This window comes from Rhineura floridana, chromosome 6 (assembly GCF_030035675.1).
Source record: "Rhineura floridana isolate rRhiFlo1 chromosome 6, rRhiFlo1.hap2, whole genome shotgun sequence".
NCBI lineage: Eukaryota > Metazoa > Chordata > Lepidosauria > Squamata > Rhineuridae > Rhineura > Rhineura floridana.
In genome coordinates, this window is record NC_084485.1 from 55,251,891 (window position 1) to 55,279,686 (window position 27,796).

General features: G+C 40.8%; 1 protein-coding gene across 3 annotated transcripts in view; it reads right to left on the minus strand.

Moving 5' to 3' along the window:
* Positions 1-312: 312 nt before the first annotated feature.
* HIPK1 (homeodomain interacting protein kinase 1) overlaps positions 313-27,796 on the minus strand; it is a 51,426-nt gene continuing 23,942 nt past the window's right edge. The window contains exons 6-16 of one of the 3 annotated variants that reach the window (XM_061631946.1): positions 23,509-23,693; positions 22,435-22,597; positions 20,987-21,209; positions 19,456-19,577; positions 17,539-17,673; positions 13,487-13,626; positions 12,160-12,342; positions 11,501-11,716; positions 9,019-9,251; positions 7,607-7,743; positions 313-6,103 (exon numbers count right to left, since the gene is read on the minus strand). In XM_061631946.1, coding sequence (XP_061487930.1) covers positions 5,633-6,103; positions 7,607-7,743; positions 9,019-9,251; positions 11,501-11,716; positions 12,160-12,342; positions 13,487-13,626; positions 17,539-17,673; positions 19,456-19,577; positions 20,987-21,209; positions 22,435-22,597; positions 23,509-23,693 — 2,208 coding nt within the window. In that variant the 3' untranslated portion in view covers positions 313-5,632. Of the gene's footprint in view, positions 6,104-7,606; positions 7,744-9,018; positions 9,252-11,500; positions 11,717-12,159; positions 12,343-13,486; positions 13,630-17,538; positions 17,674-19,455; positions 19,578-20,986; positions 21,210-22,434; positions 22,598-23,508; positions 23,694-27,796 lie in introns of all 3 variants that reach the window. The other 2 variants (XM_061631944.1, XM_061631947.1) reach the window with 2 other exon arrangements.

The window sequence follows — 27,796 nt, forward strand, 5'->3', positions numbered from 1 at the left end:
TGTGTGCACCCCCCCCAAAGCCCCTTGCACCCAAAAAAGATTTTGTTAAAAGGAGCTTCTTTCCTGGAGGATTTGTCAACTGAAGTATTACTGTATGATGACTGGCAACAGCTCTCCAAGGTTTCAGGCAGGGTTTGTCTCCCACACACACCTGGAGATAATGCGGATTGATTCTGGGACCTTTTGGATGCAAAGCAGATACCACTGAGATATGGCCCTTCTTCAAATTTTGATTTTTTTAAAGAAATAAATATTTTAACTAGCCATGAGGGCTTATAACCATAGAACACGAGTCAGAAACCAGCAAATGAATAGAGTACAGAAAATTAACCCTTTTTATTGATGCATTGCAATTGTTCTACATTTTTACCATATTATGTAGAAAATACTTAAAATACAAGCTACTTTGTAAAACCAAAGACAAACATTGAATCCAAAGATAAACTATGTTTTCACAATGGACCCTTTTCCCATATAGTTAGTATTAAATTTTTTTTAAATATCTGTATTTCCTTTTGTTAAAATGATTTTTACATTACCCCCTAAGTACGTTGGCAATACAAACATAGATCAGTAATTGTCAGAAACTACCTTTGTCTAGCGGCTTGTAAAAAGGAAGAGCACAACCAGAAAAAAGTTAAATTCTACACAGTAAACTAGCATATCAAACATTTAATAAAGTAGGAATTCCATTGCAATATCAAGGATTCAAGCAGAAATACTAACATTACATATAATGCACTGCTACATGTAGTGAGTTAGATAATAGTTCAAGCTGAATCTGAAACCACACATTATATAAAGTTTCGCAACAAACAACTATGTCAACATGCAGCACCATTCATAAGTTAAAAATGAAAATGAAAAAGCAGAGCTGTGCCAATCCGATAACCTAGAAGCAATTTAATTTCATTTTTTGTTGCTGTTGGTTTTTTTTAAACCAAGTCAGAGGTATAGTGCTGCACTGGTCAACTATGTGCTAAACAGTAAAGCTCTGAAGTTGCTTTTGCATTGGAGTATCAATAGATGTGAGATGAAAGTTCAGCTATCAGGAAAGAACTTGATTTAACTAATCTTAAGATGAGCTGAAACATTGCATCTTGTCATTACAAAAAACGTTTACTGGGGAGGGCACCCCAACCCCACCTCAGGCTGCAAAACTGAACACAGTTACACATATGCCAGTCCCACAGATTTCAACAGGACTTTCACACATATTCAGCTGTGTGCAAAAATGCAGCCTCAACTTGGGGATTCCAGAAAGGAATATTTTAGTATGTTTTTTCCCCTTAAAATAGTATGTTAGTTTACATATAGGCTGCACAGCTGTGAGGCTACCTATTGTCCTACATTTCTCCATCCACAGTGAGGGAAGCTGGATATTGCACTGGGGGAAAAGGATGCACCTATGACCTGGTTCTCACAAACAGCAGGTGAAGTGCCAAGATTGTAACACAAAGCCAGTCTTTCACCATACTACGTTTTCTGCACCCAGGGAAAAGGATTCTAGTAAGGCAGACATATTTATTTTCTATGTGCAGGGACTTATGTTGATGGGTGAGGGAGAGATGGCAGACATTTCTCACATGCACCCTCACCTGAAATAATAACAGTCCAGGCACAGGGTTGCCAACACATCTGCTCTTTCTGAGAACAAGACCTATCTGATCTCTTGAGGCAAATCATGATGGTCAGAATCTAGACAACCTTTTAGAAATGGTTCTTATCATTTAACACTGATGGGCTCTAATTGTACTAAGGAACAGGGAATCTGTGGCCCTCCATATGTTGTTGAACTCCAGCTTCCATCAGTCCCAGCCAGCATGTCCATAGTCTGAGATGAGAGTTGTAGCCCAACAACATCTGTAAGGCCACAGGTTCCCCATTCCTTCTTTAAGTAAACATTTTGCATCTTGGACAAACACTTCCTATCCTATTGAGCGATGGTTGACTCAGGAGGGGTGAATTGGTTTGGGCTCAAAATGCCAAGAGAATCAAACCTCTCTGATGGGCATAGGTTTTAGACCAATACTTTGAATTTGTATCCCAAAGGATTAACTTGGAAGTCTTGTTTATACTGGAAATGCCCTAGTTGTTATAAAACTGGGTAAAAAAATACTTTCAGGATTTCTCTGAGGTGGATTTGGAATTTTTCTCTTTGGGTGGAAAGGCACAACTCTGCCCTTAAAGGTCTTGCCATAGAATTTGGGAAGGAAAAATTAAAAATGTGCTTGGCACTATGCAAGAAACCATTTTGATAATGTCACAGCAACAGAAAGCATTGTTGACACCTATGATGTAAAGAACTGAAATGCCTTGGTTATCTTCACATCAATACAGAGGAAAAGATTAAAACAACTGAGAGCAAGAGTACAGGTAAAAGGTTCACAGCTAGTCACGGTGTTAACCAACCACTCTCCCCTATTGCCAAAAACAAGATTCCTCATTATAAAGGAAACTGTAAGGCTTGCGGTCCACAAACCACTTAGTCCTATTTGGGATAAGTGGCTTTAAAGATTACTGAAATCTTGGCCTCACTGAAATTACTAGTGCAGCCTCTTCTGACTTCAGTGGGGTCAGGGTTATTGCCCTATGTCATCATACAAGCTGTTCACATCAGGGCTAGGCTATAACACGCTATCATGCAAGTTTCAGAAATGGGCTCTTCATTTCTGAATTCTTTGTAATGTACCAAAACTAACCTTGCGATACAGACCGGACAGAATACAAACTGGGTTTTCAAGGCTGTCAAAGCCTTTTATTGCTGTAGCAATACCACTATCCAAGCCAGTTTATTCTCCCTTTGGACAAAATCATTCTCTATATAATGGCAGTGGTGAAATGAACAGTAGTTTGACAGAACCCAGGAAATCAAGGGTGCACACTATCAGCAGGCCAGTTCCAATGTGCATTTCCTCACAACTCCAAGTGCTACAGCTCTCAAATCTTCCCCAAAGCGCCACATTACTAGTGGTGTTAAAAAAAACCTTCAGAATATTATGTGCTTTCCAGCAGGCTCTCTTTGGTATATAGGTCTTTAACACCAAACTAGTAATATTTTACAAGAAATATTCTGCTATGCACATGGGGGAAAATATGTCACAAATATGTCCCTATAATTTAAGGAAAAGTAATTGCACATGCTTAATTACCTCTGCAATATCAGATAAATTTCCAATGCATTCCCAGCACAATACCCTATTAAAGATGCATCAACAAGTAACAGTATAGGCAATATTTTTTTGGGGGGGGGAAGCTTTACTCCAAATAAAACACCTTGGACACAATCCAGCTAAACTGAAGCATCTTTAAGTCTCACTGGCTCAATTTAGACATCAAGCAAAACCATAGTTAACAGTTTGGCAAGATGTATGAACAGACAACTCACGGTTTCCAATCGGTCAGTAAACCAGAGAATCAGAAACTATGCTTTGAAGTAGCTTTGTAAACTATGGTTTGCAGTGATGTCTGAATTGACAAATAGTTACAGTCATCCCTCTGCCTCCTGAGACTGCTATACAATGAAGGAGAGAACTAATGAATCTCAGGACGGAAAACAAAAGCAGCCAAGCAGCTCTGCACCATAGTTTTGTTTTAAAACTATAGTTAGCACAAACTATGGTTCTGTTTGATGTTTGAATTGAGGCCATCCATTTCAAAGGGATTGTTAAGCATGCCCTTAACTTTCTAACTGAAATCAATGGACATTAAGAAATACTTAAATTTGGCTGGATCATGCCCACAGCTCCCTTTATGTTAGCACTGAAACTTAAAGCAACATGTTTTTGCCAGTTATTTGTATCCTCTGTTGGATATGATCAACGAATTGCTTCAGTTTGACGGAGAGCGGAGGGGCTTGCTGGTCCATTATAAGGCAAGCTCACTGTAAACTCTAGTCACACTACATAATCATTTAAGGCACTACAATATTTGGGGGGGGATGGGGACACACCAGTCACACATACCTGTGCAAAACAATCAGAAGGTATCCTTGCCTCTCATGCGGCTCCATTTTTTCTCTCAGTGCTACAGTGATGAGCTCTAGACGATTGCATTATTTCACATACATTCCAACATGTATCAACTCATTTTGGTTTAAATACAAAGGAAGAGATCAATATTATCCCCAGAAACATTTAAGAGTTAGACAAACACTAAGTACAGAGTTCAAGTATAATCACTACACATTTTGATTACAAAGACTGAACATTTGGGATTAGCAGGAAATTTTGCTTGTTATATTTTGTTCTAATCAATATGTACATATTTCATTTTCTGTAAAATATTAAAACACCACCATTACAAAACTTCTAAAATAGTTTTAAATTCAGTAATAAACCTTTAAAATCTGCAATTTGTGTGTCATGTTTTTGCAATTCCTACATGCACTTACTGTATACAAGTCTTAATAAGAGCGCTTTAAAGTTTTCTGCCAAGAAGATCCCAGAGGGATATGCTTGCAGGAGTATAAAAAGTTGTACATATCAGTAGGTTGATGTTATGGTGAATTTTGGATTCCTCAGCTAAATTTATCAGGCGAGGAACGGCAGAGGCCCCTGTATTTCTCGGAAAGGAATCCAGCTCCAAATGCTATTAAAAAAATTAAAACTGAAAAGGTATAACTTGCTTTTTGAGCTCCTGATGAAATCTGGAAATGAAAAGGTGATGCATATCTCTTATTCATTTCAGCAAGACCTTATCAAGAAGTTCCCAACAGAATCTGCTGTCAAGCAGTAATGCAAACCTATGTATTTTCAGCTGAGAACACAAGCTTTCTGGCAAAACAGTCAACCCATATTATAAACTAATCTAACATACAACAGAAAGCAAATTCATGCCTGCTGTAATTATTTTTTTTAAAACTCTCAACTTTATTTTGGAGATTCATACATTAAATTTTGAAAAGGAAGAAAAAATTCATGGTGTAATGGGAACTGAGAATAAAAAATTTGCTACACTAACTTTGAACAAAACAAAAGATAATTAAAACAAAGAAACTGGAGCAATATATATAGATATAGATATATAATATACACAGAGAGAAAGGGAGAGAACTTCTTTTGCAGAATTCAGGTATTGCCTATCAAGAATGTAAGTTACAGAATTAACTTTAAAACACTAACTGAAGTTTATAAATCTGCCCTAGCAACCTAGAGTTAAATGTGCATTTTTAGTGGCAATATGGATTTGTGCAAGCTGCTAAAATAATTTAAACAAGTACTAGGTAAGTTTAAGAGTTAAAAAAACCAGCCTTTTCACAAAGTCTTTGATTTTCTCCCCCTCCTTCAATTAACATAACAATAAGCTTTAAATAAATGGGATTCAGGCTTTGTTGTTGGTTTTTCTAAAACATCCATAAAAGTTAACTGTAAAATCTTAATGTGAATGTGATTCAAAATGTTCTGCCCAGTCATTACCTGAGCTTTCTCCAAAAAGCAGGGCTCCACCAAGTGACAATCAGACTCTGGAGAGCATAATGAGAAGTGTCAACAAGAGGGAGGTGGTCCCGTTTCGTTTTTGATTCTGCAGACATTCCTGTTGTAGAGCTGTTAGAATATTGCAAAACCCACTGTGGATCTCTTCATTTCTGTGATCAAGTAGGGAACAATTGCCATTAATCCCTGCCCAAGAACTATAAGTAAGAGTACTGATTAATCTTGGTAGGGCTCAGAGGGTATCCAGTGTAAATAGCAGATCCTCTGGAAGCACCGATATAGGACTGGGTGGCAAACTGATGTTGATATTGAGCAGGTGCTACATTGGCAGAGGTTAGCAAACTGGGTCCCACACTGACTGGGACCTGGTGCACAAGAGTGCTCGGATGGGTTGTATACGTGGTGTGCCTGGAGGAGCCCTGAGGGGAAAAGAGATGCGCAATGGAGTTGGTGGAGCCCAGCGTGGCAGCAGTAGTAGGTGCGTAGGTGTACATGTGTGGCTGGCTTGCCGTTGCTGCTGCCAAGTGAGGATGCACTGGGCTACTATGCTGGAACGTGTAGGGAGCCTGAGCTAGTGTTGTTGGCAGGGGAGCAACGTAGGCCTGCTGTCTCCGTGGAGCTGGGTTTCCACTTCTCTCTTGTGAGGCCAGAACAGGTGCTTGCTGGTTCTGCAAAGCAAGGGAAATGTACATTGAGAAAGCATTAATAAAGATACTATTCTAAGAGCTCTTATTAGGAGCATTGATCCAGATCAACAGTCTGTTTTAATCTATTTTGCACCTGCATCTGGAGTATTGTATCCAGTTCTGGGCCCCACATTTTAAGGAGGATAATGATCAAATGGAGAATGTCCGGAAGGAGAGGGATCTAGAAACCAAGATCTATAAGGAGTAGTTGAAAGAGTTGGGAATATTTAGCTTGCAAATTAAGCGGGGTTATGATAGTAGTCACAAAATAGCCTGAAGGGCCATCATGCAGACTTCTGCTCTGTTGTTCCAGAGGGCAGGACTACAACTGGGTGGAAACTGAAGGGAAGCTCATTTCAGCTAAACATTAGGAGAAACTTACTAAAGATAAGAGCTGCCTCAGGACATTGTGGAATCTCCTTCACTAAAGATATTTAAACAGAGGCTGGACAGCCATCTACTAGGGATGCTATAGTTGCACCCTGCATTGCAGATATGAAACCACGCAAAAGGTTAAAGTAGATGACATCCAAAACCTGTTCTAACTCTAACATTTCAATATTATTGGTGCATTTCCAAACTAACTAATAGCACAAGCCAACTCTAGTTTCAAATCTAAAGGGAGGTAGTGATTCCTTAAAACTGTTCAATATAGGACCAAGTTGTAGAAAAAAAATGTTCAGCAGCAAACAAGGATGATAAGCAAACTTATGTTCAAGCCAGGCTGACACTGCACACTCTCCAGGACCTTGTCTGGCCCAAAGCCTAGATACCACCACAACCTTTCATATGGTAGATTAGTAGGAAGGAACCTTTTTGACTCCACAGGCCAGATCTTTATCAAGATCTGCCTCACGGGCCAAATTTTACACATGGGTGGAGCCACCCACCAGTCGAAATCCCTTATGTTTCCCATTTAAGTCTCTGAGATAAGGAACTTAAAGGGGGGGGGAAGACTTGCAAAAACTTTAAGACAGCCCCTGCACTCCCAAGAGCTGCTTCAAAGGGCACATTTGCTCATCAGCCGACCAGGGATTAAATCCTGATGTCTGCTGTCCTCCTGCCTATCAGGAGTGATGTCAGGTGATGGGTGGGCGTGGCCTCATGGGCCAAACTGGCCCAGATGTTCCCCATCCTTGCGGTAGAGGATGGTTCCTGGCATATGCTGGTACAAAACAGTGGTTCCTTATACATAGTGGAGGGAATGTGTGGCAAATCTCATGAACAGCAGTTGTTCAACCAAAAGAAAATCTCTACATTCATTAAATGAGTAGCTTAACTTTGCCCTCAAACTGTAGATACATGAACTAGAAATAGAATCAAATTTCCTGCTCCTTGAATTTCTCATCTATGCTACTTTCTCTTTTCCCCCCTCATCATTTGGACCACTTTTCACTATTCTTTTGTTTTACTAGCCATTGCTAATGCCTGACATCACAGCAGGATCTGCAGACAGCACCCATCTGACAAAACAGTCCTACTTACCTGGCTAAGGTTAAGAGGCTGTACACCATTTGTCACCACCCGGTGTTGCCGGTATCCTGTTGGCGTGATACAGCACCCTGATGTTTGTCCACTTACAGATGCCACTGGCTTGGTCTTGTTCAGGCTACTCAGGACACCTGCAATGTTAATCCTAGTGTTTAGTCCACAAGATCTCTTACTTCGTAAAGAGAGAAAACTAGATTCTGTGGCTGGAAATTCACCCACCCACCCCCACCACCAAAAGCAGCAAATTCATGTCCTATCAAAAATGACTTCCGAAAGTGCCTTCTGTTTCAGAATTGATTTACCATGCAGCATGAGGAGGGAGCTGTTTTTGGAAGACAAGCCCACAGCTCCCTTAAGTCTACAGAACAAACGAAACTGTACACAGTATTCCAATTTGATCATGCCATAGGTATCTATAAAAGTTTTACAATAATGGCAGCTTTCAGGACTTTTACTACTCCAAAACCACTCCCCCCAAAAACAAAATTTGAAACTTAGGAATATTTAGTACAGCTGTTAAATATGTCTAACAACCAATTACTACTGAGGGGAATAATTGTACAATTGAAAAGGATTATACTGACTTTACAAGCCAATAAAGAAGCACCGATACAAAGTGAGAACAATATCTGCAAAGCACAGGCTATAAAACCTCAGCCAATGTTTCCAGCCAGTTCAGGATAATTTTATTTATTTGAATATTTTTAGGCCACTCCCCTGGACAAACGGCCACCCAAATAAGCAACCTATGTTTACGTTGCTTAAAAATCTCAACAGGGCAGGTCCTACACTCATCAAATGAGTAAACCTACATCTATGATTAAGAGATGACTGAATAATTGTTTTAACTGTTTTTATGTATGTAACTTCTTAATATATGCCATTATATTGTAAATCAGGATGCCTCATGGGAAGATATTCATAAATAAAATAAATCAATAAACAATGATAGAGCTACGGCTAACTTAATGAATGACTGTGGAAAGGAGAACTGGTATAATATATTGGACTGGGGAGAAGCATATATAGATATTTGACCCTCCCTGGTAACTCTTGTCTGTTTTACTGTATTTTAAGTATATACAGAAGGTCTATTTGTTTAGATATTTTATTATTTTGAAGGCAATAACATTTCAGTTGATCTCTGTACTTGTGATTTTTTTCTCCAAAACAAATTTTAAAGAATCTCAAATCCTCAGATAGTAATTAGCCAAAAGAATAAACTATTTAGCAAAATCTGTCACAAACAGCTCTGCGTGTACTATCCCTCTTCTACCTTTGAAATAATGGTTATGAAAACTGTGGAGTCAAATGTTCGCAGAAGATAAAAACATACTTATAACCAACAGACTGAAATGAAAATCAGAATCAAGGTGGAAGACAGTTTTATAGGCAACCAATCTTACCTGAAGCCTGGGTGGCTACAATACAGTCACTGAGCTGTGTTTTGAGAGGCACAATAATGGTGCGGGAGCTGGAAATTTCACCTGCCCCTCTGCTTTGTTCTAGTGCTGCCCCAGAGCTCCTGAGTGTGGAAAGTGCATCTGGTACATAGGGGCTATTCAATGAGGAGTCTGAATCAGGAGAGTCATTAACTGTAACGTAGCTGATGACGTTGGATCTCTGCTTCATGCCCAAGCTAAGAGGGGGGGAAATCCGTTTTATTACACCATTTAATCAAATGCATGTCAGTAGCATTCAGACATACAAATAAGTCAGATAAAGGGGAATAATGCTATTTACATCCAGTTACTGTAAGCTCTCCAATTCCCCAATTACATTATTTATTACATTTGAATTGCCTTTCCTTTAAGAAGGATGGTATACATGAGGGCTACCCCATTTCATTACCAAAACTGCCCTAGTAGCTAGGTTAGGCTGAGTGCACACAGCTAGCCAAATGTGAGCTTCATGACTAAGCAGGAATAGAAACCTAGGTCTTCCAGTCCATCATCCTGTTCAATATATCACACTGATTCATCACCATTTCTAACACACAGGCCCCCACCCCTTGGCCAGGAAACCCATGGGGTCCCACTCAGTGAAGACAAGTAATTTGTCTAAATCAGTGAGTGGCTACTCAAATAACTGGAACGTCAACCAACATTTCTGTGAGCCAATTAATATACCCACACTGCTGCTGTTTCTCTCCCACCCCATCTCAGCTTTATATTTAATTCCGTGCTTCACTCAACTTTATATACAGTAATACCTCATTTAACAAAGTAGATACATTCCTGGATACAGTAGGGCCCCACTCAGCGGGTTACGTTCCAAATCCCCACCTAAAAGTGAAACCTGCCGAAAAGTGGGACTCCGTCAATAAAATGGTGCCCAATGCCCGAAAAATGCTGTAAAAGCGGAACAAGCACCATATGAGTGGGGCCTTACTCTAATTGTGCTGCCGTATTAACGGACTGCTGAAAAGCGGGCCGCCAAAAAGTGGGGCCCTGCTGTATTACTTCTTTAACAGAAACTTTGGTACCAGAGGTAGGAATAACATGGAAAGGATAGGGATAGGTTCCTACACCCACTCATAGGTGGTGGCGACAAGCTTCAACAGGGGCTTTAAAGTGTGCCTATCTGGCACCCACCCTTTCCTCTTTCCCCCTTCTCTTCCTCTGAATCATACTGGATCCTTTCCTCCCCAGCCCTGGGAGAAAGCAAGACATCTCTTTAATGCAAAGCAAACACACACGCTTGTCAGTTTCATCCTAGCACAACAAAGGCACAAGCTTATCAGCTTATCCATAAAAAGCAAAGCAAAGCTGGTCAGTTTCACCTTTAAAAAAGCCTTCCCTAAAAGGAGCTTCTCCTAGAGGATTCCTTCTCTGAAGTATTGCTGTAGTTTTTACCTTCTTGGAGATAAATAAGTTTAAGGCTTGAAGGTACAAGGGCGCATTTATTTATTTATTTAGTCGCCCATCTGGCTGGCTGTCCAGCCACTCTGGGCGACATACAAAATAAAAACATACAAATACATTAAAACATTAAAAATCTCAACAATAATAATAAAACCTAACCCACCCCAAAAGCCTGCCTGAAGAGCCAGGTCCTCAAGGACTGGCGGAAGCTCATCATAGAGGGGGCATGGCGGAGATCATTTGGGAGAGAATTCCACAAAGTGGGGGCCACAATTGAAAAAGCCCTCTCCCTAGTTCTCACCAGTCTAGCTGTTTTAACTGGTGGGATAGAGAGGCCTTTTGAGGCTGATCTTGTTGAGTGGCATCCCTGATGATGTTGGAGGTGCTCCTTCAGATAGACTGAAGCCAAGCTTTCCTATGCTGGTGGGAGTTGTAGTTCAACACCTGGGAACCCAAAGGTTGGGAAAGGCTGCTCTATTCACTATATTAAAATTTTGGGTAAGGGTTTTTCAATGAATATCTTAGGAAACAGACAGAAAGCAGGAGGGGGAAGACACTACCTTGATGATGGGCAATTATCTGCCTAATTTGCACTTGAAAATGAATGTAAACAGGCAATCAGTAGAGTTCAGAATAAAGATAAGATACCAGTGGAAGAGACTCATGAATAAATAGCGATTATAATATCAATAATTTCCTCCCTCTATATATATATGAGTAGTTCTCAAAAAGGATAAGATAGCAGAGGAAAAAGAAATCAGATAGTTAATGACCTCGAGGGGGCAACACTTAAAAAGGAAATGTAAAAAAGGATTCTACCCCTAGACTAAACTACAGCTATGAAAGGAGTGGTCAGTTATCCATCATGCCCCAAGATAGATGAACTCTCCAACAGCTATCCCCTCAACACTTAGATTAACCTACTCAACTATTTCTGAGTAATATTCCTGACTCATCCTCTCTCATTGCAATTCCCTAACAGACTACATTAGTGACACTCTCGGGGCAAAGCTAAAACCTCTACCTTCCAGGCTTGTATTTGTTGTCCTCCTCTTCATCAGTGTCACTGCGGATGGTGATTACACTGACTGGTGGGCTGGGAGTGTCTGGAATGACAATGGGCTGATGCTGTTCCTGCCCTGGAAGGAAAGCATTAGAGGAGGAAGATGTGGCACGCAGAGGGCTGCTCCCAATTAGAGAGTAGACTTGAGATGGAATAGCCTCTACTGTAGATGCAGGTCTATGGAAAGATACAATGACAGTTGTTATAAACAAATCCATCTGAGGACAACATAACAGACCTTATGTTTTAAAGGGATTTATACTAGCCTGAGCATTCAAGCCCAAAGGATAATGTACAGATCAGTACAGAAGCACATCAATTAAAAGTTACAGGAGGCCCATATCATTGAACGTCCCAGCCTCCACAGATTTTTCATACACTACATTCCTCAATACTAAACTACAGAAGCAACTGTTGGCACCAATCTAAGGCTACTATGGGAGACAGCTCTCAGATCTGGGCACAGGGCTGCCAGGGTACAATTTAACCTGGTTTTAGCTTTACTACTATTAGGCAATGCATAGAATGAATCCATGAATCCAAATAATATGGGCCTGTTTGAAAAGTACTTTCAGTCTATTTTGTTCCAGAAATGTATCTCAGCAAGAAGTAGTCCTTACTTTGTGGCACTATGGGATGGCTGTTTGTTCTTCTTTACTGTCACAGTATTATTTTGCTGCGGCCTCACAACATGAGCCACTCCAACATTCAAAGGCTGGGTTGTAGCCAGAGTCACATGGTTGGTCAGCAAAGACGGCTGCTGCATGATCGTGCTGTACTGGTTTCCATGTGAATGGGCATTTCTACAGGAAACAGGGAAAAGAATGCAGAAATGCCAATTACTCATTAGGCACTGTAGAAAAGACAGCAATTCCCACAGCAGTCTTCCTCATCCTAAGGCCCTTCAGGTGATAGCGGACTACAACTCCCATCAGACTCAGCCAGCTTGGCCAACAGTTAGAAATGATGGTAGCTGTTGTCCAAAACATCTGGAGGGCACTGTGGGTGGGGAGGCTGTTTGAAAGTGCCTGTTCTGACGTTTGTCTTTGGTCCACCAATCTATCTGAACAAGCAAAAACTACATGCTCTCCGCAAAAGTATGAAATCTGAACAAAAAATAGCATCCTTATTCCTAGTAGATTTTCAATTAAATATAAAGGACACTGCCCTCTCAACAGAAGCAAAAAAAAAAGGCAGAGAAGTATTGCATAGCTTCTGCAAGATACATAGGCACAAAACGTCAGGGGAAAGGAATACATGTACGCATTGTATACTCTTGACACACATATATGTCACAAGACAGATGTCAAGATGATGCTCTTAAACAAGTGATGTAGCAGGGATGGGGAACCTATGGCTCTCCTAATGCTTTAGAGTACAATCCCATCAGCCCCAGCCCAGCATGTCAATGGTTAGCGATGATGGGGTTTGCAATCTAACAAATTCAGGAGGGCCACAGATTCTCCACTCCTGTCATACACGAAATGAAACAAAGTCTTAGTGCTTGTTTTACACCTCAAAGTAGAAAGTTTAACACTGTTTCCATAATTTGTTTTGGATTAACAAGCCCCTCCTGAGGATCAGAGGACCCTGATGAATCCTAGCATAATGCAAGGAGTCAACATCTGTGACTGGAATTGCCACTCTTAACAGTTGCCTCCACCAAATTTCCAGCAATTCCTCACTTTCCCCCAAAACCGCTCTCCTCTCCAGCCTTTTTTTTTTTTTTTTTTTTTGGGGGGGGGGGATTGCTGAGATGAGGATGGCCTAAAAGTATCAGCTTCCATCAGCCCCCATTACATGTTTCTTCTGGATCCAGCCCACAGGAAGTTGGTATTTTTGGGCCAATCAATCTCCCTGCACTTCATGCCCAAATACATATAATACGGAAAGATTACAGCCATCCTGCTCTATGTCATTTTACCTCTGCCATATAAAAACACTCACCTCCAGTCAGCCAACTGCTGGTTGCTTCCAATTGTTTCTGGAATCACAGCTGTAGGCTGAACAGAATTGTGCAGTGCAACCCCTGGAAGCTGTTGCCAAGTAGAAGGCAGTAAGATCTGCTGGGTGCCTCCAGGCCAGGCCTGCTGCAAGACAGCAAACAGAAAAACAAAATGTTTACTAAGATTAATGTTTTAAAAGCATGGGAAGAAAAAATAATTTCTTCAAAGTAAAGGAAATGAGTAGACTGTTAACTTGCAGAGATAAGCATGTGACTGCCCTTTTACAAAGTGAAGTGAACAAGAAATGCAGAGAGAAAACATTCCCTGTCACTCTGTTTACGTTTACATCACAAAGGCTGGCTGCGTCAGTTTGATGTTCATATTGTACTGCAGAAAATATATCTCCTTGGTGTTCACATTGTACTAAAGGAAAAAGCATTTCTTCGAAGCATCTGAAAAGCTCAGGCTGGCTGTCAAAAAAATGATCCCCAAACTATTATGATAGGCCAGCCTTGGAGACTTAAGAATGAAGCGGGGATAGGAGTTGTACATCACTTCCTTCTAAGGTCAGTGTTTGGTTAGCACATGGGATTTCACCCTGCTTAACTACTAATTCAGTACACAGATCCTTGCACAGAACAGCAGGCTCATTGCACATGACTTATACAAGGATCTCTGCATGTTCACTTGTAGAACCTATGTTTGTATAGGCTGGAGGTATGGATAGCAGAAGGAGGTGAGTTCAGAAAATTTGGAAATGAACTGCTATAAAGATCACACATTATGGAAATAAAATAGAGTGTGTGTATTCCAAAAGGTAAAAGCAACTTATGCCAATTTTCCTGCAATTCCTTTTTCTGGACAATAAGGAAGAATTTGGAGAGTGTCTTTGCCTCCATATGGAACGGTTTGGGCAACAGCCTTAAGGAAACTACCTTAAGGAAATTATGTAGTTAAGTAGCCTAAGCCTGTTGAAATCAGTGGGTTTAGGCACATCCACACAGGACTGAGCAATCAGGTTTGCAAGAGAGCAAATTCTATTATCTGGCTATCTGGAGTTTTAAGTATCTTCCGCGTATGTTGTATGAACATAAGAGGTTCTAGATTACAAATGAAATTTAACTACTTACACAATTATTTCTCAGTTATCAGGGTCCACACATTTTAAGTTTGCTTTGTAGGCAAACTTTGTTTCTAGCAGACACTGGGGCTCCACTGTAACATTTCCTGCTCTGCAGAGACAACGTAAGCAAGAGAGGCTTGCCTGGTGGGACACAGCCTCGTGGCAACAAAGCCACTGCTACTTACTCGGAGGGCAGCAAGGTCAGGGCTGTGCAAATGCACCAATGAGACTGCCAGATTGGCTCCGTCAGTGCGTCCACACAGCACCAACCTTGCCACCACTTCATCCTTCCCAGTAAATGATAGTGACTCCACTTCTAGGGGGCTATTGCTGTGACTCTGTTACACCAGGTGAGACACTCCTGGCAGCAAGTAATTCCTTTTTGTAGCCACTGCCATCTGGGGGGCTGTTACAGAGGGGAGATGTGGATGGAATATGTGTTTCTAACAACTTCTTGTCCTGCAAATGACACGAAGGCTGCACCCCAGCATAGCTTGCTGACATTTTTAAAAAGGTAGCTTCTGTGAGTGTACTGGTAGCTTCTTTAAAACTTATTACTCCTATGGTAGACTATACTATAGGTTTTCCTATATCATTAAATATATCGCAATCACTGGTGACCAATTCTGTGAATCCTGCCACTGATATAACCAATCCATTTTGTAGCACTTTCCCCATTTACATTCAAGTCCATCCAAGAACAGTGTTTCCCTATACAGAAATTATTCCTAATATACAAGTTCTGCAGTAAAAAATTTTCAAGTATAACATATATGGTCAAACTGTAAAATGATGAACACATGGCATTTTACATGACTTATTTCTGCAAGTAACAGATCCACATCATAAACACTGGTTCCAAATAAGAAGCCTTCAAGCAGTGAACTGCTAACCCCTCTGCCAATACAAGCGGAATAATTAAAAAAAAAAGAGAATTGTGTTAAAAGTCACACCATGCCTCTTTCCAAAAGCCAACACCTGCACAAGACAAAGCAAAGAGTTTAATATAATGCGAGATCTAATGTCCCACCGGGAGGCAGAAATCGGGCCTTCCAAGCGACGAACTGTTTTGACAGAGGAGGGACAAAAATATGCGAAGCTTAGCAAATGGCTAATGCAAACTTAGATGAAGCGGCAAAAGGGAGAAGTGTTGAAAGCACTAAAAGTGAGCACTTCAGGCAAAAGGCTATTAGAAGCCAAAATTCACAGAGAGAAAAGCAGGATCCAGGTAGACAGGTGGATTTAGTCAGGGATATGTATATGCAGTCATCGCACCACACAAGCACAGAAATTAGTATGGGGTGCAAAATTCAGCATTCAAGAATCTCAGTTTTTGTTTGTTTTTTAAAGAAAGTTTTTAGTCCTTAAGGCTGCAAAGAGGTTTGAAAAGACACAGGCAATGCCTGATGAAATCAAAGAAAGAAGAGGGGGGCCCAATCAGAAAAGGATTTCAAATTGTCAGTGCCTTGCAGAGCTCTTCTCCCCTTCCCATGAGCCAAAAGAGAATTATATGTCTGCAAAGTGCCTAGTTTGCATTATTTGTACAGGTCTCAGAATTCAGCTTTCCTTGGCGATGAATTTAGATTATGAGTACATACAGTTGAGTATATACAACCTTTGATTCAGTATTCTGCAATGTCCAAAGAGGGGCTTACCAGATTACTGGCTGAGAAACTCAAAAGTCTTTATAGTAACTAGTCATAGAACATTTAGGTTCTCCTACATGCATGCCATATGTTTCAGCAATTGAAATTAAATTTGAACTGAATGAGGGGAGGCAGACAGGACACCTATGAACTCTTTAGTGGTCTTTTCAGCACATGCAACTATAACCTTTAATTCCCATTCTGTCTGCCTTCTTACACTCACTGTGGCAAAAACAGCAATGCCAAAGGCAGCAGCTCCTCATCTTGGTGACACTTTTGTTTTGACTGGAGCCAATAATGTTCCAGAATTTATCTCCATTGGAAGAGAAAGATGCTCATGAATTATCACTTTAAAGCCACAAAAGACAATGATGTATGTAACAGATGGAAGTGTGCTTTGCAAGACACGTGATGACATCAGGATTTCAAGTGCACTGCAATGTTTCCATAAACTTCACTGATCTGATTCTGGAGTTTCCAATTGACTGTTTTTTGGCACCTACAGTGTGAATTTCAATACAGGTACCAGACAAATTCAGACTGGGAAAGGGAAATTTGAAAATGTACACTGTTGCTTCCTTTAATATCTCGAGTTTAAGAACAAACTATCCCGAGAAATAGTTTAGCTAGTAAGAGCTCACCTTTAATCTCAACCAAGAAATGCAAAAGGAACTAAAAGTATTGGTGGGAAGCAACATCTCTCTGAGGATGATGCACACTGCCAATGATTGGTCAGAGGTAACAATGAAAGGCCTGGGAGAATTGAGGGTCATCATTGTTCAATGGAGGTTAAGAAATCTGAACTGTTAAAGCCATTGATTAATAAAGCATTTGCTGATATCAGAAGTTTTCAGTGCCTGACACATTTCTACATGTGAAGAAGTTTTTTTTTAAAAGCTTAACTTGTCAAATCCTGGCTGCCCAGATACCTATGGCAGAGTCAACCTAAGGGCCATCCCCCTTGTTTCCAATCAATAAAACGTTAAAAAGATAAGAGAGTAAAGAAAAGAAGAAATACAATTACCACTCTTCTCAGACTAGAAGAAGAGCTTGATCAACATACTAGGCTAGTAAAGAACAACAGTCAATGGATCTAGATTCTTTACAGAGCAACACTAAACATCAGAGTCAGACAGTGCTTCAGCAATGTTGGGAAGGAAAAACAACAAGACATTAAGATGTAGCAAGAACACAGCCACAAGATGGCACATGCTTCCATGCCCTCTGCAAGTCTAAGTTAAAACAAAAACTCCGTTAGTGAACACAATCAAGGGAGGCAATTACCAGTACTGCAGCCGTCTGTTCTACTAGCGCTGGCCGGCCGGCTGCGCAGTTCAGAGTAAAAGGCACCGCATACTGCGGCGTGATGGTGGCTACTTGAGGATGAAGAGTTGCTACCATTAGTGGTGTACAGCTTCCCTGAAATGTAGATTAGGCAATGAGTGAAACAAATGTACTGAGGCAACAGGGCCAGAAAGGCTTTCTCCACAAGGAAACTAGTGGTGCTTTTGAGTGACTTGCAGAATTCATAGGTATGCTCTGAAATAAATATGCTCTTCTACCAACTTAATTCAGTATCTCTTGCATGGAGTGATATTAAGTACTCCTGAATATCAGTGAACAAGCTTTTGTGTTTAGTGCACTCGAGAGAAATCTTAATCATGAGTGGTATCTAAACTAGTGCAAGGAAGGCTTGGAAATATTAGTAGTCCCTAAAATGGCCTATTGGAGGTTCCCAACTGCAAAACAAGCGTTTTTGTATTTTCAGATAAAAACAGCAATACCTACCTTTCCACTGATACTTGTTTAAAAAATAAATAAATACAGGGCAATTCAATGATTGATATAGTTTCAATAAATGTCTCCATAACCAAACAGACTTAAAACTTTGTGCTTTCTAATAGATAAGAACCATCTGTTGGCTGCATTTATAAAGAATACTGTACTGGATTTGCGCTGTGCTAATTTGAGTGCTTCCAAAATAGAAATTTGTTTAAGAAAATTTATTTCCTCTTGATTATGAAAAACCTCTAAGCAGTTTACAAAAAACATGAAAATTATCAATAATTATAATATTTTAAAAGCAATTAAAAACAACATTAAACTAAAAAGAGATTAAAACACAGCAGCATGTGTGTCTGGATAGGCTTGCCTAAACTGAAATGTTTCACGCAGGTGCCGAAAAGAATACAGCAAAGGTGCCTGCCTGTTGTCGACAGACAGCGAGTTCCAAAGGGTAGGAGCTGCCACACTAAAAGAATGATTTCTTAAAAGTGCGGAACAAGTATTATGTAGCACCTTATCAGTGTCAGTTTCACAAGGGACAAGTTATAACATTTAATCATGCCTCATCTGAGCATGTTTACAATGATGTAACCCAAGTCCCATGGCAAAAACCACAAAATTATGTTAGCAATTTATGTAACTAATAGGATTTCAGGATCTTCTGGTCTGGAACAAACAACTGCCTTATAAAAATGATATTTAGCAAAATACAAGTATTTCTGGAAGCAGATCCCCTTTGTTTTTATGGCAGGATATAAAATGGGATTAGAGTATCAAAATAACAAATATTGAAACCTAATTATTTTATATCATCTTTCGTTTTATAAATTTAACCGCACAAAAGAAAATAACGCAGTTGCAACAAGTATCCCTATTGTGAATGGGGAGAGGGAATGGAAAAAGGAATTTACTTGAAACAAACAAGGCAACATAAAATCTTTTACTGATTTTCTTACAGAATATCAGTTGTGAACACATTCTGCTGTAGGCACAGTGGTAAATCTGCACCTGCAAATGAAAACTACCTAAGACTCAGGCCTTTATTTATTTATTTCAAGTTTTAAAAACCGCTCTACATTTGAAGAATACCTGAGCAGTGTACAAAAATAGTATATAAAAATAATATACATAATAAATATTGAAATAAAAAACCAACAAGAATTTAAAACAATGTTATTTTGGTTAAATGGGTTAAACATTAGGCAATAATTAGCCCATTTATAAAGGCCAAACCTTTAAAGCAGACAAATGATTAGATAAAGAAACCAGACTAGTGTCCATGTTTTCTTCAGTGATGGTAGGTAGGACTCTGCCAATGACTTTTAAAAGTCCTGGTTCCCAACTTCAATCCAGAACAAACCAATAATTGTATTCAAAGAACTTTATTGATATTGCAGTTGTTGTCCTCTCTTTTACCTGCGTGAGAACTCCTGACTGGATCTGCAATGGCTGAGCTGCTGGTGCCTGTGGCACAATTGGAACAGCGTTGTCCATCCTTACAGGGAACCCAGAATGCTTTGTAGTTGCCTGAAGACCAGCTGTGAGGAATAGATGAAAGGTAACAGTTAATCTACTTCTTCAACTATCTAAACATTTCAGAGTCCAGTTACCAACAAAACATGAAGATGCAGCAATAATTACTGACATTGAGAAACATCAATTCAACCTAGTAGAGACTGTCTCACACTGATGTGCAAGATGGAGTAAGCTGTGGGAGAAAACTGAAAGTATAATAGTGACAGTATTTTTAATAGTGGAGAACATGCAAAAGATGCCCATTTGAAAGTAAATGCTGCCATGAATTCCCAACAATACTCACGTTTATCTACACACGTGGTTCAGCAGCACTACTGTACAGTTTAGGCATAGCCAACTTTTCTCTGGAACACTACCTACTCAAAAACATGTTCCCTCAAATGAGACAATGCTGGTGGATTGACACAAACCCACACATTGATTCTGTTCTTAACAGTCAAGTTACAAAGACATGGCATTTGAGACTTGGGAAGCCAACTTATGAATGAACAGTGTCTGTATTATTAAAAACATAGTTTTCCCAGCTCCCTGGGAAGCTTTGTCCCAGGCGGCAGTACCTGCAGCATAAAGAATTAAGTAGCTGTAGCAGTTTGGAAACTGGCCATTTAATCCTTGACAACGAATCATTTCAGGGCCAGCCACTCCAAATATCAGCAAGGTACTCATTAATATTTTCCTCTTTACTGAAATATTTTCTTACAGGGCACTGTGGTACAATGCTCAAATAAGATATGTCTATAGGTACTGTGGCTTTGGCTGCATTTATCTTCAGGATGTATAATGGGAAAGGGGAGCAATGAATTTTGCAATGTATTTTGAAACATGGAGAACGGACAGCACAGCACCATTATTCCACATAATGGAATAATTATGTTATTAATACAGATATTTGTATATCACTATTTTTAAATTATATAGTTATTATTAAAAATATTTCTTCTCAATTGCCTGCATAAGTCTGGCAGAATAGAAAAAAACTGTTTTCTCTGAAAAGGTTCCTAAAATTTATATCCCGAACTTCCTCCCAAAGGAGCTGAGGGCAGCAAACAAGTGATAACACAGTAAACATACCTTTAAAACAAAACATCTTAAAAACAATTCCAATACAGATACAGCTACTGATGAAGCTGGCTTTGGAAAGATGTCTTTCTACCTGCAGGCTACTGCAGTTGAGTTTACTCAGTAACATGCGTTCTACATAAAGGTCTGTAAATGGGACCTACGGACCCATCGTGTACCTACTTCGATAGAAGTAGCTGTACATCAACAGGAAAGGAAGTTTTACTTTTATCTGTTTTAAAACATGAAAGATGTCAAATTATATCTTAGCTGCATATATGTTATAACAGATTTAAACTACTATATATTATTTGTGTAAATAGCACATAAAGACCCCTACATGGACACTTACTTTGAAAAGCAGGAGGACACACAATGAAGGTTTGCTGAAATGGGTCAGTTTGGGTACAGATCTGTGTGGTTCCAGGCTGTAAGGAAACACTCTGCTGTGCCACACCAGCAACTGGTGCTGCAGATGATGGGTACAGAGCAGACTGATAATTCAGCAATGAAACATCTGAATTTGCCAGAGACAGAGTAGCAGCAGCTGTAGAATTAGAAGCCAAAACACTAGCCTGAAAAACAAGAACATTTAGCATTAGAACTAAAACTTGCCATATTTTACCGGCTTTTAATCTCTCTCTCTCTCTCTCTCTCTCCCCCCCCCCTCTCTCTCTCTCTCTCTCACACACACACACACACACACACGAAAAGTAATAACAAAACCAATCCAATTAAGCAACTGACAAGGAAATGCAATACAACTGTTCGACCAGCAGCAACAACTGGAACATCAGAACAACATCAGAAGGACCCAGGTCCTTGCCGCCGCTTCTCCAACAACAGCCCGGTGCGGGGCTTCCTGCATGGGGGTCTCCTGCTCAACAACAGCTTGGCGCCTCCTACCCAACAACAGCCTGGCGCAGGGCCTCTTGTGCGGGGCCTCCTGCTTGACAACAGCCGCTGCCTCCACGTCCTTCTCCCTCTCCTGCTCCAGGCACGGCTCAGATCCCGGAGCCAGAGCTCCTGCAGCTGCCCTCCGACATAAACTGCCATCAGCAGCAGCAGCAGAAGCTGAGAGAGCAGCAGCCGAGCGAGCCCGAGGACATGGAGAGGAAGACAATATTGAACCAGCAAACAGCTTCGCTGTAACAAATGCCTGTCACCCTTCTGCCTCTCGAGAACTGCCACCCCCGCTAACACCACCTTCTCTTTCTGGCGGTGCAGATAATGATAATGTTGTTTCCATTTAATTTAATTTTTGTATATTGTATTGTTTATATTGCATATTATTGTATTTTTATACCTGTGTTTATTTTTCTGGTAAGCTGCCTTGAGGGCCTTTGGCTGAAAGGCGGAGTATTATTATTATTATTATTATTATTATTATTATTATTATTATTAATAATAATAATAATAATAATCCAAGAGTAGAAAAGCTTCATGCTTGCTACTCACTTTAACCAAACTTTCAGTATCTCTGACTTATTTTACAGATCAGCATATCCTCAAAAGCTGGCTGGCTGACATTAAACTACTAGTTAGCTGCACTTGGGGGTGGGAGAAGGGCAAGTCACACAAGGAGAGCTGTTCTGAGAGGTCCCAGGCCACAGAAAGCTTGAAAGGTCAATGCCCCATGAAAGGCTTTAAAGATCAATCCCCCCTATTTGGGTATAGAGCTCATAGGCAGTCATAGCACACTAGTAAGGAAAATCACTCTAGGAAATTATAAAAAGCAATTCCTTTTGGCTTTTATTCCTCATAGGGGAAACATGGAAAAAAGGATACAGAACTAATTACCTGATGGTGCATAGTATTGAGTTGGTTGTTGAAACTCATGGTGAGATTTGTGCTTGTGTTTGGTGCAACATGTGTTGTGAATGGGCTCTTTATTTGATTAACTGTGTCATACATATTAACTCTTCGCTTGCATATCTCCATGTTCTGAAAGCAGGATTTCACACTAAAAAGAGTAAGCAATATTCAATCAGTCTGTTCAGTGAGCTATCAGACTCTAAAACCGTAGTTATCCAGCATTTAAGGTTGGACATGCTATGCTTCTGAAACCTATTTTAACATGCACCCATATAACTCTAAGTGCAATCCTCCCTCCACCTGTACTGCCTTCGATTCTGACTTATGGCGACCCTATGAATAAGATTTTCATGAGGCTGAGAGGCAGTGACTGGCCCAAGGTCACCCAGTGAGCTTCATGGGTATGTGGGGATCCAAACCCTGGTCTCCCAGGTCGTAGTCAATACCATGATCCCCAGGCACAAGCAGTACTGATCCTTTAGTTCAAGGATGAGGAACCTGTGGTTATCAAGATATTGCTGGACTCCAACTCCTACCAGCCCCAGCCAGCATGGCAATGGTCAGGGATGTTGGGAGTTGTATTCCAACAACTTCTCAAAGATCACAGGTTCTCCACCCCAACCTTAGTTAATCCTCAATATACTTATCCCAGCTACATACTTCTAGCAAGCTGCACACTTTTTGGGTGGCTGCAAGCATCCACTACAACCCTCCTGTTCCTGCCTCTCCTCTCCCCACTACTGGGATATAAAGATTCTCTACCTATGAGAAATTTACGGTGTTGGTGAAAGGCTGGGATAGAAAAGAGAGTAAGCAGCTGCCATGACAAAAATTGTTAGTAACTCCAATGAGTATTATACTAAATACACTATGGGAATTCCTTTGATTGAATCAATTTTGTTCTGAGTTTGTTTTGTTGTAATATAAACTTTTAAAAAGATTGCATCTCCTTTTTTGCTTTATTTCTTATTTGTCTTAAGCATTCAGGAAGGGACCGGCTACACGTATGAATGACTGAATCAATAAACACTGTTTCACGCATCTGTGCTAGAAACTCACTGGTTGCTGTGTGGGAAATCCAGTAGATGGTTCATTGTCACAAACGGATGGTTCAAAGTTTTCAGCGGAGTAATTCTCTTATCTGCATCAATTGTCAACATTTTCTTCAACAAATCAATGTATTCCCTTCGATCAGCCTTCTCTGCCAACATGTCTGTTCCCTCCAAGTCTGTAGACATATTTACCTTGTGGGAGAAAAATTAGAATTATATCTTTGTTGCATAAATCATTTAAGCTCTCTAACAGTACACTTAACTCAATTTTAGATTTAGGACCTCATTCCTCCACTCTTCAGCTTTTTCTAATACAGTGGTTCCCAACCTTTATGAGCGCGGGACCCCCTTTATAAACTCAAAATTTTTTGTGACCCCCCACATGCTAATTGTGATTATAATCTCTGTTAATTGAAAAAAAATACATACTGAAGTGTTAAGTAATATCATTTTTTATTCATCTCAACAACAAATATGATGATGATATTTATTATCTGCCCTTTACCAGAAAGCCCCAGGGCAGATTACAGAATATAAACAACTTCTAACAAATTTTGAAGGATCATCAACTTACTAAGTAACTAGGGGCTTCACACACCAACCCCATATGCATATATATACACACACAAACCCCAAGCATGCACACACATAACTCGAAGCTCCCAAAACACTCACATCCACACCCAACACCCACACCCAGGGACACACATGCACACACACACACACACACACACACCCAGGGACTCCAGAACAGGTCCCTCCCCAAATGAAGCTGCTCAGTTAATTACTTCTGAAACCCACAATGTGAAGAAGAGTGAAACTAGGCTATATTCACACCATGCATTTATTCCACTATTATTCCACTTTAAATACTAATGGCTTCCCTCAAAGAAGCCTGGGAAGTGTAGTTTGTGAAGGGTGCTGAGAGTTGTTACGAGGCTCCTGTTCTCCTCAGAGAGCTACAGTTTCCTGAGTGGTTTAACGTTCCAACCCTCTTCCCAGGAAACTCTGGGAATTGTAGATCTGTGAGGGGAACAAGGGTCTCGTAACAACTCTCAGCACCCTTAACTACACTTCCCAGCATACTTTGGGGAAAGCCATAACTGTTTCAAGAGGAATAATAGTGGAATAAATGTACAGTGAATGCAGCCCAAGAGTGTTCAGGTGACCAAATGATTACTGTTGACAAGTTCTTAAAATCAAGCTCATACATCCATGGTATAACTGAGTTAATGAGAAGGCTGGTGCTGTTTTGCAGCTGTCAGAGATTGGAAGTCTGGTTGAAGAGATGCACGTTTCAACCTTAAATCTGGTTGCACATCTAACTTGTTTCGATATTTTGATTTCAATGCAACAAGTGCATTGCCTTCTTCTCCCCCCCCCCACACACAAGAAAAGGGATTCCTCTTACTTTTCAAGAAGCTATCATGCTGGGAGGGAAGAAGAAAACATCCCTTCTGACATTTTCAGCCCAATGTTGCTCCCCCTTCATCAGAGAGGAGAAAAACCGCAGTAAAAGCCACTCCTGCCTCTACTCCCTTGTCCCTTTACTGTAGGTTTTCAATCTGGGCTCGCTTCCTCCTGCACGCTGTGTTTGGAGGGAAGGTGTGCAGTGTAGGCACTCTAGAATGGGAGTGATCCTGACTGCATGTGTAGTGGCTGCCTGGCAGAAAATGACCAGATATAGAATGCAAGTTGAGTAGTTTTAAGTTGTGCAGCCACTATGCATGCAAGCTGAATCACTCCTATTCAAGAGAGCTTGCAGTGCACACCTTCCCGTTCAGCCCAAATCATCTAGTTCAGGAGGAGGGCGGCTAATAGGTGGTGGAGCAGCAGCGTTATGTCTGGGACTGGGGAAGAGAAGTGTTTAGCATAGTTAACAAACGTGCAGTTGCAGCGCCTTTAGTTTTGAACCTGTTTAAGGATTTCTCACAAAATTCTCTAGCATGACATCACACACACACACAAACACACACACACAGAGCCTCATCTGCTACCCACCCAGGAAAGATAGGTACCCAAAAGCCTATTTGTGGGCACAAGATTTTACACAGGTATTGACTTGGGGGGGGTATCTTATCTGTTTTTGCTTATCTAATTCTATGAGGCACCATATACATTTGAGAGCATAACACTAACACCACCCCAGGAGTAATCCTGCCTCCGTGTAGTTTTCTGTTGCTCCAAAGACCTCCCACCCTCCATGCCCTCACCTGCAGCCCATCCCAGGCGTCGCCCTGCACTCACTGCTTTGCTCTTTATCCCGCCCTTCCTCCCAGCAGGAGCCCATGGCAGGCAAGCAGGGCTGGAAGCGGGGGGTGGGGTGGAGGAGGAGGGAGGGAAAGGTGGTCAAGTAGCTGGGCTGGGCTGGCCAGAAAAAGACACAGCAACAGCGGAGCTCCAGCTGATTGTGTTACTTCCTCTCTGCAACCATGCGCCCCCTTCGTGGATTTAGGAGGGAAGGGTGAGCTCATCCCGTGCAGTGGGAAGAGACAATGGGAGCATCATGACATCGACAACGACATGGGTGGGAAAGGATACGCGCTGGCGGAGGGGCAGTCACCATAGAGATAGAAAAGGGATAGAGGCAACACTCCATCTGTGGCTTACCATTATTTGAGGTTCCTTTTTTTAAAAAAATCTGTCTTCTTCACAACCTCCTTTTGATTGTTTTGCGACCCCCTTGGGGGCCATGGCCCCCAGGTTGGGAATCACTGCTCTAATATATGGATGTTGAAAAGTTGCACTATTATAGCATTTAAGGAGCATGTTCAAGGGAAGCTACTATTTGTTTGTTTGTTTGATTGATTGATTAATTTATATCCCACCCTTCCTCCCAGCAGGAGTCCAAGGTGGCAAACAAAAGCACTAAAAACACTTTAAAACATCATAAAAACAGACTTCAAAATACATTAAAACAAAACCTCTTTAAGAACATTTTTTTAAAAAGCTTTCAAGAAATCTTTTTTTTTTTTTTAAGGTTAAAAAGCTTTAAAAACATCTTTTTTAAAAACAAGGTTTAAAAACATATTTAAAAGCAATTCCAACACAAATGCAGAATGGGATAAGGACTCAACTTAAAAGGCTTGTTGAAAGAGGAAAGTTTTCAATAGGCGCCAAAAGGATAACAGAGATGGTGCCTGCCTAATATTTAAAGGGAGGGAATTCCACAGGATAGGTGCCGCCACACTAAAGGTCCATTTCTATGTTGTACACAACGGACCTCCTGATAAGATGGTATCTGCAGGAGGCCCTTGTGATGTTCCTGTAGGTTAAGCATCTGTAAATATGGTAAGTGCGGGTCTATTAGGTGATGTATGGTAATTGACTGAGAAAGAAAGGGGGAGTACATGGGTGAGAAGCTGAAGTATGCTGGATGATGATTGACTGAGTGGCTGGCAGGCTGAAGGTATAAATGGAGGTTTGTGAGTGATGAGGGGGAGAAGTTGTTCAGTTGGTTGGAGTGAGGTCATTTGGTTAGGGTTGGTTGGCAGAGTTCTGAGGGAAGTTTGGATTGTATTTAACTGATATTTAAAGAGTATATATATGAACAGAAACATACAGAGTGACCATATATGAAACCATGCGCTTGTGAAACATTCCTAAAGTAATCTTGTTATTTCCTGTTGTTAGTAAATAAATACTTATTTGGTTTACCAAAGGCCTGATCCTTGGCTGGGGGAATATACAGACCAGAAGGGAGGGCAAGGTAATTGCCAAGGCTGAACAGAAACTGTGTCTAATGGTGGCAGCAGTGAAGGGAGATATTGTAACAAGTCAAGTATCCAGAGCAACCCAGAGTTGTATGCTTTATATATAAAAATACAAGGGGGTTGGGAACAGCATAGGCACACAGTCACAAAGTAACAAGCTATAGAGAGACTTAGGCATGGTCTCTGGGAGTATTGGTTACAGGAAGTGACTGGTGGTGCTGCCTAGCAGTGGGATCTAGTGAGATCTGTGCTAGAGCGGAGTGAGAAACCATATAAAGGACGGTCCTGACTGGTGGTGTCCCTGGTGGTGCCTAGTGAAAGGCAGGAGCCACAAGCAAGTGGGAACCTGACAGGGAGAACCAGGGAAGGACGTCACAGCCCTCACCTGCAGAGCGTAGTGATCAAATGGGTATATAAGGGATAAGACGGTCTTTCAGGTATCCTGGTCCCAAGCTGTATAGGGCTTTGTATGCCAAAACTAGAACCTTGAACTTGGTCTGGTAGCAAATGGGCAGCCAGTGCAATGAAATCCTAAGCATGTTTACTCAGAAATAAGACCCACTGAATTTACTGAGGCTTACT